This window comes from Dipodomys merriami, unplaced genomic scaffold (assembly GCF_024711535.1).
Source record: "Dipodomys merriami isolate MVZ:Mamm:240054 unplaced genomic scaffold, mDipMer1.0.p SCAF_767, whole genome shotgun sequence".
In the NCBI taxonomy this organism is placed as follows: Eukaryota; Metazoa; Chordata; class Mammalia; order Rodentia; family Heteromyidae; genus Dipodomys; species Dipodomys merriami.
Genome location: NW_027206365.1, coordinates 89,787 through 104,392, shown reverse-complemented (window position 1 = coordinate 104,392; position 14,606 = coordinate 89,787). Strand labels below are relative to the sequence as shown.

Genomic DNA, 14,606 nt, shown 5'->3' with positions numbered 1-14,606 from the left:
TAAAGAGGACCGACAACATAGTGGAGGTTCACACTGGTTTATTGCCAGCCCTGCCAGGCTCATTCCTATGTGGGTAGGCAACGCGCGTGCGCAGCAGTGCTGGGGACTTTGGGGGAAGGCCCTGGAGCAGGGGTTACTGGCAGGTGTTGTAGATCTGCACCTGCAGGTTGATGGCTTGAAGCACGCTGCGCATCTTGGTTTCCAGACCATCCAGCTGAGCTGCTTTCCCCTCCAGTGCGCGTTCGTTTTCCTCATAGGCACCCTCCAGTTCTAGGAGGAGCCAAGTATCAGTTTCAGGGGGGGTCCTTCTCCCATAATCCCCACCCCTCCTGGCCTCTGCTCCAAACAGTCCTCTCACCCTGTAGCTTCCGTAGCTTGTCTTGAGCCTCCTGTAACAGGTTGCGAGCCTCATCCCGCAGACGTTCTGCCCTCTTCTGCGCAGCCAGCACACCCTGGGCCTTGCGTTCAGCCAGCGTTCTTACCGTTTGGTATTGGTCGCCAACTGTTCCCTGCAATAGCTATGCAAGTGGAGATCAGGGTCAGTATGCTAGCCCAGCAGAGACTCAACCATGATTACCTCCTTCAGCTGTCTCTCAAGCTTACCTGCTCAGCCTCGCGGGCACGGCTCTGGGCACTATCTGCTGTTTCTTCAGCAGTAGAAGCTGCCAGGCTATTTGCTGCCCGTTTCAGTTTCAGAGCCTCCAAAAGAGCATCCAATTGCCGGGCCCGCTCACCTGCAGAGCCAAGGGCCTGCTCAGCACCAGCCATCTTCTCTTGTACCTGCCATGGATGAGTCCAGGGTTAAACAGATCTATGGGCATGCCCATAACCTTGTCCCACTGATGTCCTACAGAGACCACACCTGGTTCAGGGTCTGCTCTGTGTCCTGTGTGTCAACCATTGCTGCTCGGATAGCCCCCTGTGCAGCACCCTGTGCCCGCTGGGCCTCCTCCAGTGCCACCTGTACCATCTCTGCCTTCTGTTTCTCACTCTCAGCCCGGCTCCTGAAGAAAAGAGAGAATCAGAGCCTGTAGATCAGGATCAGGCAGCTGTCAAGGATAGGGGTAAGGGTTGGATTGGGTCATACCTTGCCCGCTGTGCATCCTGAAGTAGCTGCTCAGCCCGACGCACATCCCCCATCGTCCGTGCTAGGATGGTGTCCACATCTGCCAAGCTTCGGACTCGCTCTGCAATTGCACTCGCCAGGTTCTGGATCTGCTCAGGTGAGGCTGGGATGGACAGCTCCAGCACCCGTGTGGCCACCATCTCAATGCTATCAGGATCAGCCCCCTCCTCTATCGGGGACACAGGTTAAAGAACTTAAGGATAGATTCTCCAGCATGAGTATGGGGACAATCATCATGAGGGGTGGAGGACATGGGATAGGCGTTTGTTAATAGGTATATGGATACACTATAGGGATGGAAATTATAACAAGGGACACAAAGTGAGAGACACAAGTTAGAGGAGTCACATAGGAGCAAGGACTCAGGGCTCAGCCACTGTAGGTCCTGAAATGGAGAGACACACAGACACAGGAGAAATAATCACATGGCCCCGGGGCCACGTGGGAGGCTCACGGCTGAGGAAGTCCTTCACACTCTGGATGAGTTCTCGAAGCTGCTGATTGGCCTGCTCCACTTGTCCTCTGGTAGCATTAGCCTTGTCCAAGGCTGCCTGGGCCCGCTGCTGGGCCTCGCCTGCCTGCCGACGAGTCTCAGCCACTTGGCTGAGGATGCCTCCACCGTCTACCAATGCCCGCTGTAGCTCTGCTTGTGTATGCCGGGCCCGGCTTAGGGCTAGATCTGCTGTGGCTGCTGCTCCACTACAGCCAAGGCCTCCACAGCGGGGCTGCCCATCTTCATCCCGACAGCCGGCACCACCACAAGGGCTGGAAGCACACGGGGCATCCCCTGGGGCCCCACACACCTGCCAGGCCCAGAACAAGTCAGAGCTCTGTGAGAATACCATCCCACATCTCCCCATCCCACCCCACTCTTGTAGCTCACCAATTCATTTATGCCTGTCAGACTCAGGCCTTGAGTATGGGTTGAAAGCTTGCCCAGTGCCTGCTGGTTCGCCAGATGTTTGCGATTAAAGTCTTTCCTCTGAGTTTCCATCAGCCTTTCAGTGCGACGCCGGAGATCTGCTGAGTTGCTCACAGGACTGGGTACCGCCAGGGCAGAGGTATTGGCACGACGTTCTGCCTCTGCCGACTGGCTGTGGGCATGGCGGATGCTATCAAAGGCACCTAAATGTTGGGGCAGAGGTCTATGGTCAGCCGAAGATCAACATGGGCCCATCTGCCTGCCTATGTAGCCAACCACTTACCAAGGAAATTTGAATGCTTGAGCAGGTCCAGATGCTGATCAAGCTGCTTCAGTGTGAGATTTAGTGCAAGCCCATCTCGCTCCAGACCACTGAGTGCGTGGTTAGCATTGAAGTTCTCATCCTGTATGTCTGTCAGTCCTGCCTCTAGCTGAGTCAGGTGCTCCGTGGCCTTTCCGATTTCACGCCTGTATCAGTAGGGGAGAGCAGGTTTAGAGAGACTGCAGCCTCCATCCATTGGGCCCGTTCCCCATCCCATCAGGTTTCTTCTGGCCCCTCCATACCGCAGCTCCTCTGTGGCCTCCACCAACTTCATCGTGGAGGCAGCTGAGGTATTGCGGGCACCCACGATGGTCTGCACCATGCCCAACTTCTCTTGCAGTTTCAGAAAGTTGCTCTCAAAGGCACCAAGCACACCCGTCTGTTGCAACTCCTGGGCCCATTGCTCCAAGCGCCGGGTACGAGCAGACAAGTCTTGCACCACACGGTCCCAATCCCCAAAGCACGTATGGCAAGGGTAGCAGGCAGGAAAGACACCGGAGAATCCTCGGGCACACTGATCACAACGCACACCAGACACACCCGGGCGGCAGCTACAGTGGCCTGTGGCTCGGTGGCACTGAGGAGTGTCTATTCCACGAGGGTCACAATCACAAGCTGCAGGAAAGGACATACACTGTAGAGTTTGGGCCTCTTGGGGACCTCCTAACAAATCTCCTCCATCCACCCCGGTCTCCCCAGCTGCCTCACCGCGGCACTGCAAGCCAGGGTCTCCCCAGTGGAGCTCTTGGCACTCAGAACAAGTCCGCCCACCAAAGCCAGCACGACAGTGGCACTGCCCTGTGAACTAGAGTGAGAACAGAGCCAAGGTTCAGACTGAGTTCTCAAAATGAAGCAGACAGCTAGGCAACCATCTATCCAGAGAGCTACAGGATTCCATACCTCATTACAGCTGGGGCCTCTAGCCCGGGTTGGGTGGCAAGCACAAGGTTGGCAGCCACGGCCACTGGTGAGATTCCAAAAGTTGGGGGCACAACGGTCACAGCTAAGGCCCTGGACATTGGGGAGACACGGGCACTGCCCACTGTTTGGATCACAGTGGCACCGGTCAACCGATGGGCAGTGCTGGGAACTTGTGCCCAGCAGATTGCAGGTGCAACCTATGCCAACAAAGATGAGGACAACAGTCAAGAGCCCAGTCGGTGGAGCCCCCCCACCCCCCAGCCATCCCATCCTGTATCCATACTCACGATGGCAGCTCTGTTGAGCAGCTTGCCCATGGAAGCCAGGCTTGCAGATAGCACAGCCAGGGCCTTCCGTGTGGTATAAGCAACGTAAGCATTGCCCCGTGCGGGGGTCACAGGCCTCAGGGTCCTTGGGATCAATATTCCCACTGCATTCACACAGTTGGCACCTACCACCTGGCTTTGAGGGGTCCCCAAAGTGCCCAGGGGCGCAAGTTTCACACCGTGGCCCTGCCCATGATCAAGAGAAAGCCATAAGTATTCACCTCAGCCAGCTCAGCTTGATCTCAGTGCCTGCCTCCCTGCCCCCCACTCCCCATAAACCACTCACCCGTGTAGCCTGCCCGGCAATGGCACATGATCTGCTGAGAGTACCCATCCCGGTGACAAGATGTGGCAAAGTGTCGTTGGCTCCCAGGGCCTTCAGGACAAGGACAGGGTCGACACTGATTGCCATACGGCAGCCGTGGGTCTCCATGGAAACCAGCAAGGCACCTATAGGGGAAGAAAGGGAAGAGTTCTAAGCATCCCCGGGCAGCCTGGCCAACCATCAACCCACTCAAAGCTGCTCTAAGCTCACCTTTCACAGTGTTCACCCCCGGTGTGATCACGACAGCTCAGGCAAATGCCCGTGTGAGAATCGCATTCGTCCGCATGCCCATTGCAGACACAGGGCCGGCAACTAGGAAATCCCCACTGGCCACGTTGGCAGCGATCACAGCGAAGTCCAAAGGCACCCGTTCGGCAGGGACATTGTCCACTAGTTCCTTCACATAAACCACTGAGTGCCCCCTCAGGGCTGCACTGACAGGCTAGGGGTAGAAGAAGAAATTTAGAGCCAGTGCCAGTGGCTCACGCCTGTCATTCTAGCTATTTAGGAGGCTGAGATCTGAGAATCGTGGTTCAAAGCCAGCCCAGGGCTGGAAAGTCTGTAAGACTCTTATCTCCAATGAACCACCAGAAAATCGGAAGTGGCACTGTGGCTCAAGTGGTAGAGTGCTCGCCTTAAGCTGAAGAGCTCAGGGGCAGTGCCCAAGCCCAGAGTTCAAGCCCCATGACCGATGAAAGAAAAGAAAGAAAGAGAGAGAGAGAGAGAAAGGACGGAAGGAAGGAAGGAAGGAAGGAAGGAAGGAAGGAAGGAAGGAAGGAAGGAAGGAAGGAAGAGGCCAGAAGTCAGGAAGAAGCAAATACCTTGACATCCTGTAGGGCCAAAGCCATAGTAGCCAGTGGCACAGAGATCACAGCGGCGCCCAACCACTCCAGGTTTACACAGGCATTGGCCACCATGAGGGTTGCACTCAGAACTCAGTGAGCCTTGAGGGTCACACTGACACGCTGTAGGAATGAAAGGAAACCAAATCAGCCTGAGCCTCCACCTCTCTGCCCAGCCAATCCACATCAGAAGTACTCACGCAATGCGCCATTGTAGATGAGAGTGGACAGGCTGATGAGAAGAGGGCCACAGGCCTCCGAGGGTGGATTCTTGCTGGGCAGCAGACCTTCCTCATGGCAGCGATAGTGTTCAAAGGTGGCACGGCGCTCCAGAGCAACAGCATCCCCTGCACTAAACATCTCTAGCACCAGGACGCGGGGCAGTAGCACCAACTAGATGGATGAACAAGGAACAGTGCAGCTCAAAGAGGGAAATACATTGATACTGCCAGAGTACTTGGTCTTGGCCCTATCATGGGTCTGCCTGCCTGCCTTCCTTCCTTCCTTCCTTCCTTTTCTCTTTCTTTCCTTTTTTTTTTTTTTTTTTTTTTTTTTTTTGCCAGTCCTAGAGCTTGAACTCAGGGCCTGGGCACTGTCCTTGAGCTTCTTTTGCTCCAGGCTAGCGCTCTACCACTTGAGCCACAGCACCACTTCTGGCTTCTTCTGTGTATATGGTACTGTGGAATTGAAGCCAGGGCTTTCCTGCATGCTAGGCAAACACTCTGCCACTAAAAGCCACATTCCCAGCCCTCTTTCTTTTTTTTACATTTTTCTTTTTGTCGATTGTGGGGCTTGAATTCTGGGCCTGGGCACTGTCCCTCAGCTCTTCTGCTTAAGACTAGCACTCTACCACTTGAGCCACAGCACCACTTCCTGTTTTCTGAGTGATTTATAGGGGATAAGAGTCTCACAGACTTTCCTGCCTGGGCTGGCTTTGAACTAAAATCCTCAGATCTCTGTCTCCTGAGTAGCTAGGATCATAGGCGTGAGCAACTAGTGCCCAGCTCCCTAAGCTCTTTCACTCAAGGCTAGTGTTCTACCACTTTAGCCACAGCCTCACTTCTGGTTTTCTGGTGTCTCATTGGAGTTAGGAGTCTCATAGACTTTCCTGCCCAAGCTGGCTTTGAGCTATGATCCTCAGATCTCAGCTTCCTGAGGTAGCTAGGATGACAAACATGAGCCACCAGCACGTGGCATGCCCCCTTTTCCATTGACCCCTTCCTGCCAGGATCCTAGTCTCTGCCATTTTTTATTGGAGGGTATTGTTCACCGAATCAACAAGCAGGTCAGGTCCAGAGTAGATCGCAGGCTGGGTACTTCCTCCTGTTCGCACCAGCTTTAGATGCAGCTTATAGGAGATGCCAGGCTCAAGGCAGACAGGTCTGGGAAGCATCATGTACCTGGCATGGGGTGGGGGGTAAGGGGCAGGTGGGTGTTATACAGAGTCCCTATGCCCATCATCCTGGGTCTATTATACCCTACTCAGAGCAACCAATTAGCCAAGGCAGAGACTATTGCTTGATTCAGGCTGGGCGGAGTGGCACTAGGCCAACAGAGAAGCTGCTGGGTATCTTACAGAGAATCTGTCTCAGAATATTAGCATAATGTGTTTCTGGAATCATACGCCCTGTGAAGACCAGTATCACTAGAAGCATACAGACTGACATGGGAACTTTCCAGTTCTTTCATTTTTCTTTTCCTTTCCTTTCTTTTCCTTTTTTCTTTTTTTTAGTCTCTGTCTCTCTGTCTCTGTCTCTTTTTCTCTTTTAATTTTGGCAGCTGTGGGGCTTAAGCTCAGGGTCTGGGCACTCTGTTCCTGAGTTCTTTCACTCAAGGCTAGCACTCTACCACTTGGATCCACAGGGCCACTTTTGGTTTTCTGGTGGTTCACTGGAGATAAGAGTTAGCCAGTCTGGGCTGGCTTTGAACTGTGACCCTCATATCTCAGCCTCCTGAGTAGCTTGGATTCCAGGTGTAAGCCCAGTTCTTTCTTTCTTTTTTGAAAACATTAGGGTTCGATATCAATGCCTTGTGCTTGCTAGGCTACCCCTTGAGCCATACCCTTAGCCTTTTGGGGGGGAGGGTCAGCTCCACTATAGATCCTCTAAAGTGTTCCCTTGTCCCTTGTGTTCAAAAGATTAACCTAACCAGTCAAATCCCTGTTCAGAATCTTCTGATGTTACCCACACCTCCCTCCCCCACCCTGCTTCCTGTAGTGACAATGTCTGCTTTCCATTAATTCTTGCTTTGGCCTCTTAACCTTAGACCCCTGAGAGAGCAGGCTTTGTTTTGCTTCCTTCCTTCCTGTGACCATAAACCATATTGAACACAGCTTAGCAAAAAAGGCTTACCAAGGATGTTTCTGTTTGTTTTTGTCAGTCCTAGGTCTTGAACTCAGGAACTGGGTATGGTTCCTGAGCTTTTATGCTCCAAGCTTATGTTTAACCCATTTAGCCACAGCTCTACTTCTAGCTTTTTAGTGGTTAACTGGAGATAAAGAGTCTCCACAGGATTTCCTGCCAGGGCTGGTTTTGAACTGGGAGCCTCAGATCTCAGTCTCCTTTGTAGCTAGGATGGCAGGTGTGAGCCATTAGTATCTGGCTTCCTCCTTTTCCTTGTCCCCTGCACCGCGCCCCCCCCCCAAGTACTAAGGATCTAAGCCAGGGCTAATGCTGTACAACTTGAGCTAGGATCCTGATCCAGGAAGAGGTACTTGAAGGAAAGAATAGATTAATAAGCAGTGGGATCTTACAGGTGCCTGGCTAGACTAGGCCCTGCAACCCTTCATCATGACAACCATCAGTGCCTTTACCTGGTGTTTGGTTGCAGAGTCCCTTGGATACGATCATCCTTAGGCAGCACATGCCCACATGGGCTATGGGCAGACACAGGCCCTGGCCGCTGCACCATCAACTCAATCTCTGCCCATTGCTCAGGGACCTGAGAAAAGAAGATGAACCAGGAGCTGCTTCCACAGCCAGAGATTTCACTCCAGGTCACAATTCCTAGGGGCTGACCTGAGGCTCCAAGCGTAGCAGAATGTCATAGTCCATGGCCTTCGGCAAAGAGGTCACCAGGAACTCTAACACTTGACCTTCCCGCAGCCGCACAAAACCTGGGCCAGTCCAAGATGGAGTCCCCTGGCTGGTCATCAGGCGCTCCACCACATCAAGCCCCTGGGAAGATCATGCGACCAGGGATAGAGGTTCAGGTAAGACACCATCTCTTCTGCCATAACCAGCCCAGTTCTGCCAAGATCTCACCCAACGCTGTATAGCTCACTCCAGGCCCTACCCATCATCCAGCCTCTCAGACATCCCTATCTCATTTCTCTCGGGCACATTTACCTGCCCTCGGGCATCTTCAGCCTCCCAAGTTAAGTGGTCCAGAAAGGGCCGGAAGTACCCAGGCTGTACTTGTTCACAGCGTCGCCCAATCATGTGCTGGCGGCAGCGGCACTGACCGGTGGCTTCATCACATCTGAAGGACACTGTGATTACTCAAGAAGAACCCCCTCTTCTGTCCCCTGCCTGGCTCCCCAGCACCCCTATAGAGTACTTACTGAGGATCCAAGGCACCACCCACATCGCAGTCACAAGGGCGGCAGCCCAGCAGATCATGGCTCAAGCCCCAGTGGCCAGGCTAAAGGAAAGGGATTGCTAAGGGTCAGAAATAGACCTCCCCACCCCCACCCCTGTCCCCGCCCCCTCTTCTTCCCAACGGGGAATCCAACCATATTCCCTGCTTCTGTCTCCCAAACCACTGGTCTTCAACCCTTGTTAATCAGCCAAGGCTGGGCTTTTTAATTTTCAGCACCCCTTCACATTGGAGTATGGGCATTGCTCCACCGCCCCTCCCCACCCTCTGAAAAAAAAACCCCATGGGTTCAGATCAGAGAACATTTTCAGGATCCTAGACCCCAGTTCCCTCCAGTCATACCAGGCAATGGTCACAGCCATGTCCAGTCACTAGACGTTTGCAGAAACAGGTTCCACTATGGGGGTCACAAGGGGTAGTCCCAGACACCGTGCCCCGTGCATTACATTGACAACCTGCATGAAAAAAAAAGACCCTTGAACACTTTGGGTAGCTAAGGCAATGTTCAGATTCAGGTGTAGTTAACAGTAGTGAAAAGGTCAGGGGTTAAAGGTCAGCCCAAGAGGCACATACGCTGGCAGCCTTGAGGGTCACTGGCACTGAGCCCGAAGAAGCCATCACGGCACTGCTGGCAACGAGTACCCATCACGTGTTCTTTGCAGCGACATTGGCCTGATACCAGTCCTAGGGTGGGATCGTCATGGGAATCGCAGCGACCACCATCTTGGGAACCCATAGGGTCACAATCACAGGCTAAAAGACACAGGGGAAAAACAAATAAGAGGCATAAAGTCCCTCTAATAAGCATCAATCTTCTCCATTCCCAGTCTAATTCCCAAACTCCCACCACATCAGTTCTAGGCAACCTGAATAGCACCATGACTTCCCAATTTCTGGCTCCAGTCCAGCTGTTCTGCCCTCCTTAACAACCCCCTAGCCCCAGCCTTACGGCGGCACACAGCTGGATCGCGTAGGTCCTTGGTTGGGTCCCGGTAGAAGAAGGGCCGGCAGACTTCACAATGGTGTCCAGCCGTGTGATGTTGACATTCATCACACACACCTCCACTTACATTGCCAGATGCCAGGTACATGGCCATGTCGAAGTGACAGCTGTGGCTGTGCCCATGGCACTCACATTCTATGGGGTAAGCAGAGGGTATTTGAGGCACAGACCAGGTCTTGAGGGTAAGGGGTGTGGGGAGGCCTAGTGTTGCTTTAGAGTCTTCCCACTGACCAGAATTTGTGTGTGACTTTTTTTTCCCTGCCAGTCCGCGGGCCTAGGCACTGACTCTGAGTTTCAAGGCTAGCACTCTACCAGTTGAACCACCGAGTGGTGCCACTTCAGGCTTTTTCTTTTCTTTCTTTCTTTTCTTTTTGCTGGTCATAGATCTTGAACTCAGGGCCTGGGCACTGTCCCTGAGCTGCTTTTGCTCAAGGCGAGTGCTCTACCACTTGAACCACAGTGCCACTTTGGTTTTCTGATAGTTAATTGGAGACAAGAGTCTCACAGCCTTTCCTGGCCTGGCTGGCTTTGACCCTTGATCCTCAAATCTCAGCCTCCTGAGTAGCCACCAGTGCCCGGCTCCAGCTTTTTCCTGTTTATATGATCCTGGGGAATCGAACCCAGGACTTCATGCATGGTAGGCAAGCACTCTACCACTAAGCCACCTTCCCAGCCCCTCTTTGTTCCTTTTCTTTTTTTGGTCTGAGGCTGAGATGCAAATTCAGTACCTGATGCTTTCTCTCATTGGCTAGCACTCTACCAAGTGAGTCACACCTCCAACTCCCTGGATACCCATTGGACCCAGCCTGAAGTAGTGTTAAGGGATTAACCAAATAGCTCTAAGGGCTGCCCAAAACCTGACAGGCGCTAAAAGTTGGATGCGATGGAAGCCAGAATCTTACTTCTGCAGGCATGACTGTAGCCATCCTCAGCTGGCCGCCAGGGCAGGTCATGATAGAAATCTTGGCACTGCTCACAGTTGAGGCCACGCGTGTTATGTTTGCAGATGCAGGCCCCGTGCACCTAAGGAAATGAGCGGGCAGGAGGTCAGCACTACCCAGCCACGCCTGTCCCTGCCCTGATCCCTATCCCACCCATCTGAACCCCTCTCACCATGCCCTCGGCGTGGGTCGGTGCCCCTGGGGCAGGAGCACACTGTGAAGCATGCCCATAGCAGAAGCAGTTGCCACGTACAACCAGCTCATAGAGAGCATAATAGTATTTCTCTCGGATCTCCCTTCTTGGGTCTAGTAGATTGTCCCCGAGTGTATGAAGCCGAGTCAGGTTCACCCGGAGGTTGGTGATCTTCAACAGATCTGAGGGGAGAAGGGTGAGGGGTGAGTTCAGTTAACCAGGCAAGCCCTGGTTGATACCCACACAGGGGCTGCAGCTGCCAAGGTGACCTTGAGAGGCCTCCTGTCTCCTGCTAAACTGAGCTTGGCACCCGCCCTAGCAAGCACCTAAAATAGTCACTGGGGCCCCAGTGGGGACACTGGGGATGGTGCCAGATGCAAAGGATGATATACTCACTCTGAATCCGTGAGCTGTAGGGATCTGGGATAGGAATGGCTGGGTCCAACACCCGATAGATGACCTAGGGAGGGAGGAAGTCCACAGAAACCTTGCCTTAAGTACATTATTTCCCCCTCTCTACCTCACACAGCCCTCCCCGGCCTGCTTTCTGGACTCAGGGCAGATTCTAGTCCTCACCTCGCCTTCCGTAGATGGTTCAATTTCTGAGTAGCGGGACTCACACACAACATCATCCCAGTGCCGTGGGGGTGCCAGTGGGATTCCTGGGAAATCAGCCCCACAGTCATAGGAAAAATATCTGTACACATGCCAGGTACGGCCGAAGTCTGCAGAACGTTCCACTAGCATGGCAGCAGGGCGAAAAGTCTAAGTGACGGAGGAAGGGGAGGGGGGCGGGGACATGGCTCATCAGAAAGTACCAGGCTATTGAGATCCATGTTCAGCCTGAGATGACCCTTCAGATTTCTCACAGAGAGGTAAGGGTGATCATAGAAACCAAACAATGTCCCAGGAAGGAAGACATCTCTATTGGGTGGGCTGTGATTCAGGATTGGGGCAGAAAAACTGTGTGTGCAAAGATCTGGAGATGAATGGTTTATGGGAAGGCATGTACCATTCACATTATGAACTCAGAGAGATTGGGGTTGAAAAATAGGGGGTGTGGGGAGGATCAGCAGGAGACGGGTAGGTAATGGGGAGCTAAGGGGGTAATTTAGCTAGGCTCCCAAACATGCAGGCACCTTGAAGGTCATAATGAGGTGTGTGAAATGGAACTCAGCCTCCAAGTCCAGCTGGATGGTGACCTTGGAGATACCTGGAGCAGAAGTTAAAGAGGTCAAGGCCACGAGGCTACAGGTGCGCAGCCTTGCTCATTCCAGAACCCACGCCAACAGCCTCACCATTCTCTGATTGCCACCAGGCTGTCCGGCGCTGCGGTGCAAAGCTAGTAACTACATTCTGGATGCGATGGCTGTGCGGGTTATCTCGGGCAGAGAAGGGGCGTCGGGAGTCACACAAGAAGCACTTCTTCTCATCCTGGATTGGGTCAAGGTTACGATCAAAGGCCTTCACCAGATCTAGCCCCATTCTGATGCTGCCTTCCATCCAGGCCCCATCAGTACCTGTAGGTGACTAACGATGCAGTAGGGCTGGGGGCCGTGCAGGCCACAGGTAGATGAGGCAGTCAGTCTGTCTGCACGGCCCACCAACAGGTCTCCCGTGGCTGGGTAACAGCTTCCTCGTGAACAACCAGGCACATCCAAGGCCTGGGCCTGGGCCAGTATGGCAGCCAACACTGGGTAGGAAGATAGTGGGTCAGCCAGTTCTCCAGTTGTTTCCATCAGATGGTCCTATCCCATGTTCCCCAGTGGTGGCTACCCCCACGACATACCACCACATCACATTCCACAATCCTAGCTGTCCCCCCCCCCTCCTGCCCTCCCTTACCACTTAGAAGCAGGCCCAGTCCAAGCTCCCAAGGCACAGAATAAGATCGCCAGCCCCTCCCTCGTTCCCCCGAGGCCCACTGCATCCTGAAGAAAAAGGAAAGAAGGGAGATGAAGGGTTTGGGGCTCGATCCCATCCCCCTCCCCTTAGGGTCTCAAGCTGACCCTGATGGTGTGGGGTCCTGGGCTGGTTTCTCTCCCAGCCTTCAGAAGGTCCCAGGGTTTGTTCAGCAGGGCAGCAATCCCTCCACTGAAGCTCAGAGTTAGGAGAGTTTGAGCAAAGTTGGGAAGCAAGGCAAAAAAGAAACTCTGGAGCGGATCAGAGACAGGAACATTCCACAGAACAGAAGCCACTCCGCTCCCGCCCTCATCCCAGAAACCAGACACTGATCATTTCACCCACTTATCTTCATTTGGGCCCCCAAGTCAAGAGCAGGGGAAAATAAGGAATCTGATGTGTTTAGGCCACCCTAGGAGCAGAGCTCACAAAGTTGGAAACATGTCAGAAGTAAATGAAAGGTTTCTAATCTTTGCGATCTTCCATACAGGGCCAAACATAGTCCCTGTCACCCCTGAGGAAATCACTGCACACACAGCTGTGATCCTCCGGCTCCAATATCTCAGGGAAGTGGGAGGATGCAAATAGAGCAGGTAAGTTCCTCTATTCAGAACTCCGGGGAACTTTAACCCAGCTCAAAAGACAGGAAGGATGGGAAAGCCCCCACTGTGCCTGAAGCACAGTTCCAGGGACCTCTCTCCTAGACCCTACAGCAAAGCAGGCTGGGGGCAGAGATGCCTTGTTCCCACACAGGAAAATGGACTGGAGCAGATCAGTGGCAAGAGAATCCCAATCTTGTGTTCTATCCACTCCGGACCTTCCAGATCTCTGGGAGCCCTGGTGCCCAGGGTTGGAATGCTCCTGCCCCGCCCAAACCCCTGGGACTCCAGCGGGAAGAGTCGCTGGTCTTCAGTGGATCAAGCTTGCTCTGGGCTGCTACAGATAGAAAGGCTTTGTTTGGGGCCAGGCAGAATACTGGGAGCTGCAGGATGGCAGAAGTATGCTGGGAGTTCCTGAAGGGGAACACACCCTGCTTTACAAAGGAACATGGGGATGGGCAGTTCAGTCCTGTGGACTGTCCCTTCATTGGAATAGGTGTCTGGGGGAGGGGGAGGGTTCCAGGGTCATCTGAGGGGGGGGGGCGGTCCTCTGGGGTTAAAATGTTAGATCAACTGGGTGGCTCATGTCTATAATCTTACCTGCTTAGTAGGCAGAGATCTGAAGATTGTGGTTCAAAACCAGCCCAGGCCGAAAAGTCCAGGAGATTTTTTTTTTTTAATCTCTAATAAATGCCCAGAAAGCCAGAAGTAGAGCTGTGGCTCCAAGTGGTAGAGCACTAGCCTTGAACACAAATGCTCAGAGACAGTGCCCAAACCCCTGAATTCAGGACCGTTGCACAACACACACAAACACACACACACACACATCAGAGGATTGGGTGTGCCAAGTCATATGCTCATACAGTTCTGCTGTCTACTGCTCCAGGGCCTGTTCATCTGAGATGATCAGGAGATCAGTTCATCTGAGCCAGACTCTGCCCCTGCCCCTAAACTCTTATGTCTACCAGCTTTTTCTTTTGAGATGGGTTCTCATGAATTTTTTGCCTGGACTGGCTTCCAACAATAATTCTCTCGATCTCTGCCACTAGTGCCCAGCTGGGGTGCCTGTTTTTTTGCCAGTTGTGGGGCTTGAACTCTGGGTCTGGCCACTGTCCTTCAGCCCTTCAGTTCAAGGCTAGCACTTTACTTGAGCCACAGCACCACTTCTGGCTTTTTTTTCTGCTTATATGGTGGTGAGGAATTGAACCCAGGGCCTCATGCATGCAAGGCAAGCACTCTACCACCACTGGGCCACCTTCCCAGCCTGGCCTATTTTCTTTTTGTCAGTATGGGGCTTGAACTCAGGGCCACTGAACTCAGACTTGTTATCCCGTAGGTTTTTTTTTTTTTTTTTTTTGTCAGTTGTGGGGCTTAAACTCTGGGCTTGGGCTCTGTCCCTCAGCTCTTCAGCTCAAAGCCAGCGCTCTACCACTTGAACCACAGCACCACTTCCGGTTTTCTAGTGGTTTATGGGAGATAAGTGTCTCACAGACTTTTCTGCCTGGGCTGGCTTTGAACCATGATCCTCAGATCTCAGCCTCCTGAGTAGCTAGGATGACAGGCATGAGCCATCGGAGCCCAGCTCCT

At 53.2% G+C, this 14,606-nt stretch overlaps 1 protein-coding gene across 1 annotated transcript; it reads right to left on the bottom strand.

The window, feature by feature from the left end:
- Positions 1–21: 21 nt before the first annotated feature.
- On the bottom strand, positions 22–12,628 carry LOC138818489 (laminin subunit beta-2-like). The gene is made up of 33 exons (XM_070009409.1): positions 12,528–12,628; positions 12,364–12,449; positions 12,039–12,211; positions 11,817–11,952; positions 11,658–11,731; positions 11,095–11,283; positions 10,915–10,978; positions 10,498–10,700; positions 10,287–10,407; positions 9,331–9,519; positions 8,955–9,134; positions 8,724–8,836; positions 8,347–8,426; positions 8,132–8,264; positions 7,802–7,960; positions 7,597–7,724; positions 6,055–6,184; positions 4,985–5,177; positions 4,764–4,907; positions 4,153–4,384; positions 3,904–4,067; positions 3,579–3,803; positions 3,271–3,488; positions 3,079–3,175; positions 2,613–2,985; positions 2,332–2,516; positions 2,010–2,251; positions 1,581–1,929; positions 1,088–1,295; positions 863–1,004; positions 604–780; positions 359–518; positions 22–270 (listed from the first exon to the last, which is right to left on the bottom strand). Exons 2-33 carry the CDS (start codon positions 12,446–12,448, stop codon positions 134–136), a joined length of 5,403 nt encoding a protein of 1,800 aa, XP_069865510.1. The 5' UTR covers position 12,449; positions 12,528–12,628; the 3' UTR covers positions 22–133.
- Positions 12,629–14,606: the final 1,978 nt, after the last annotated feature.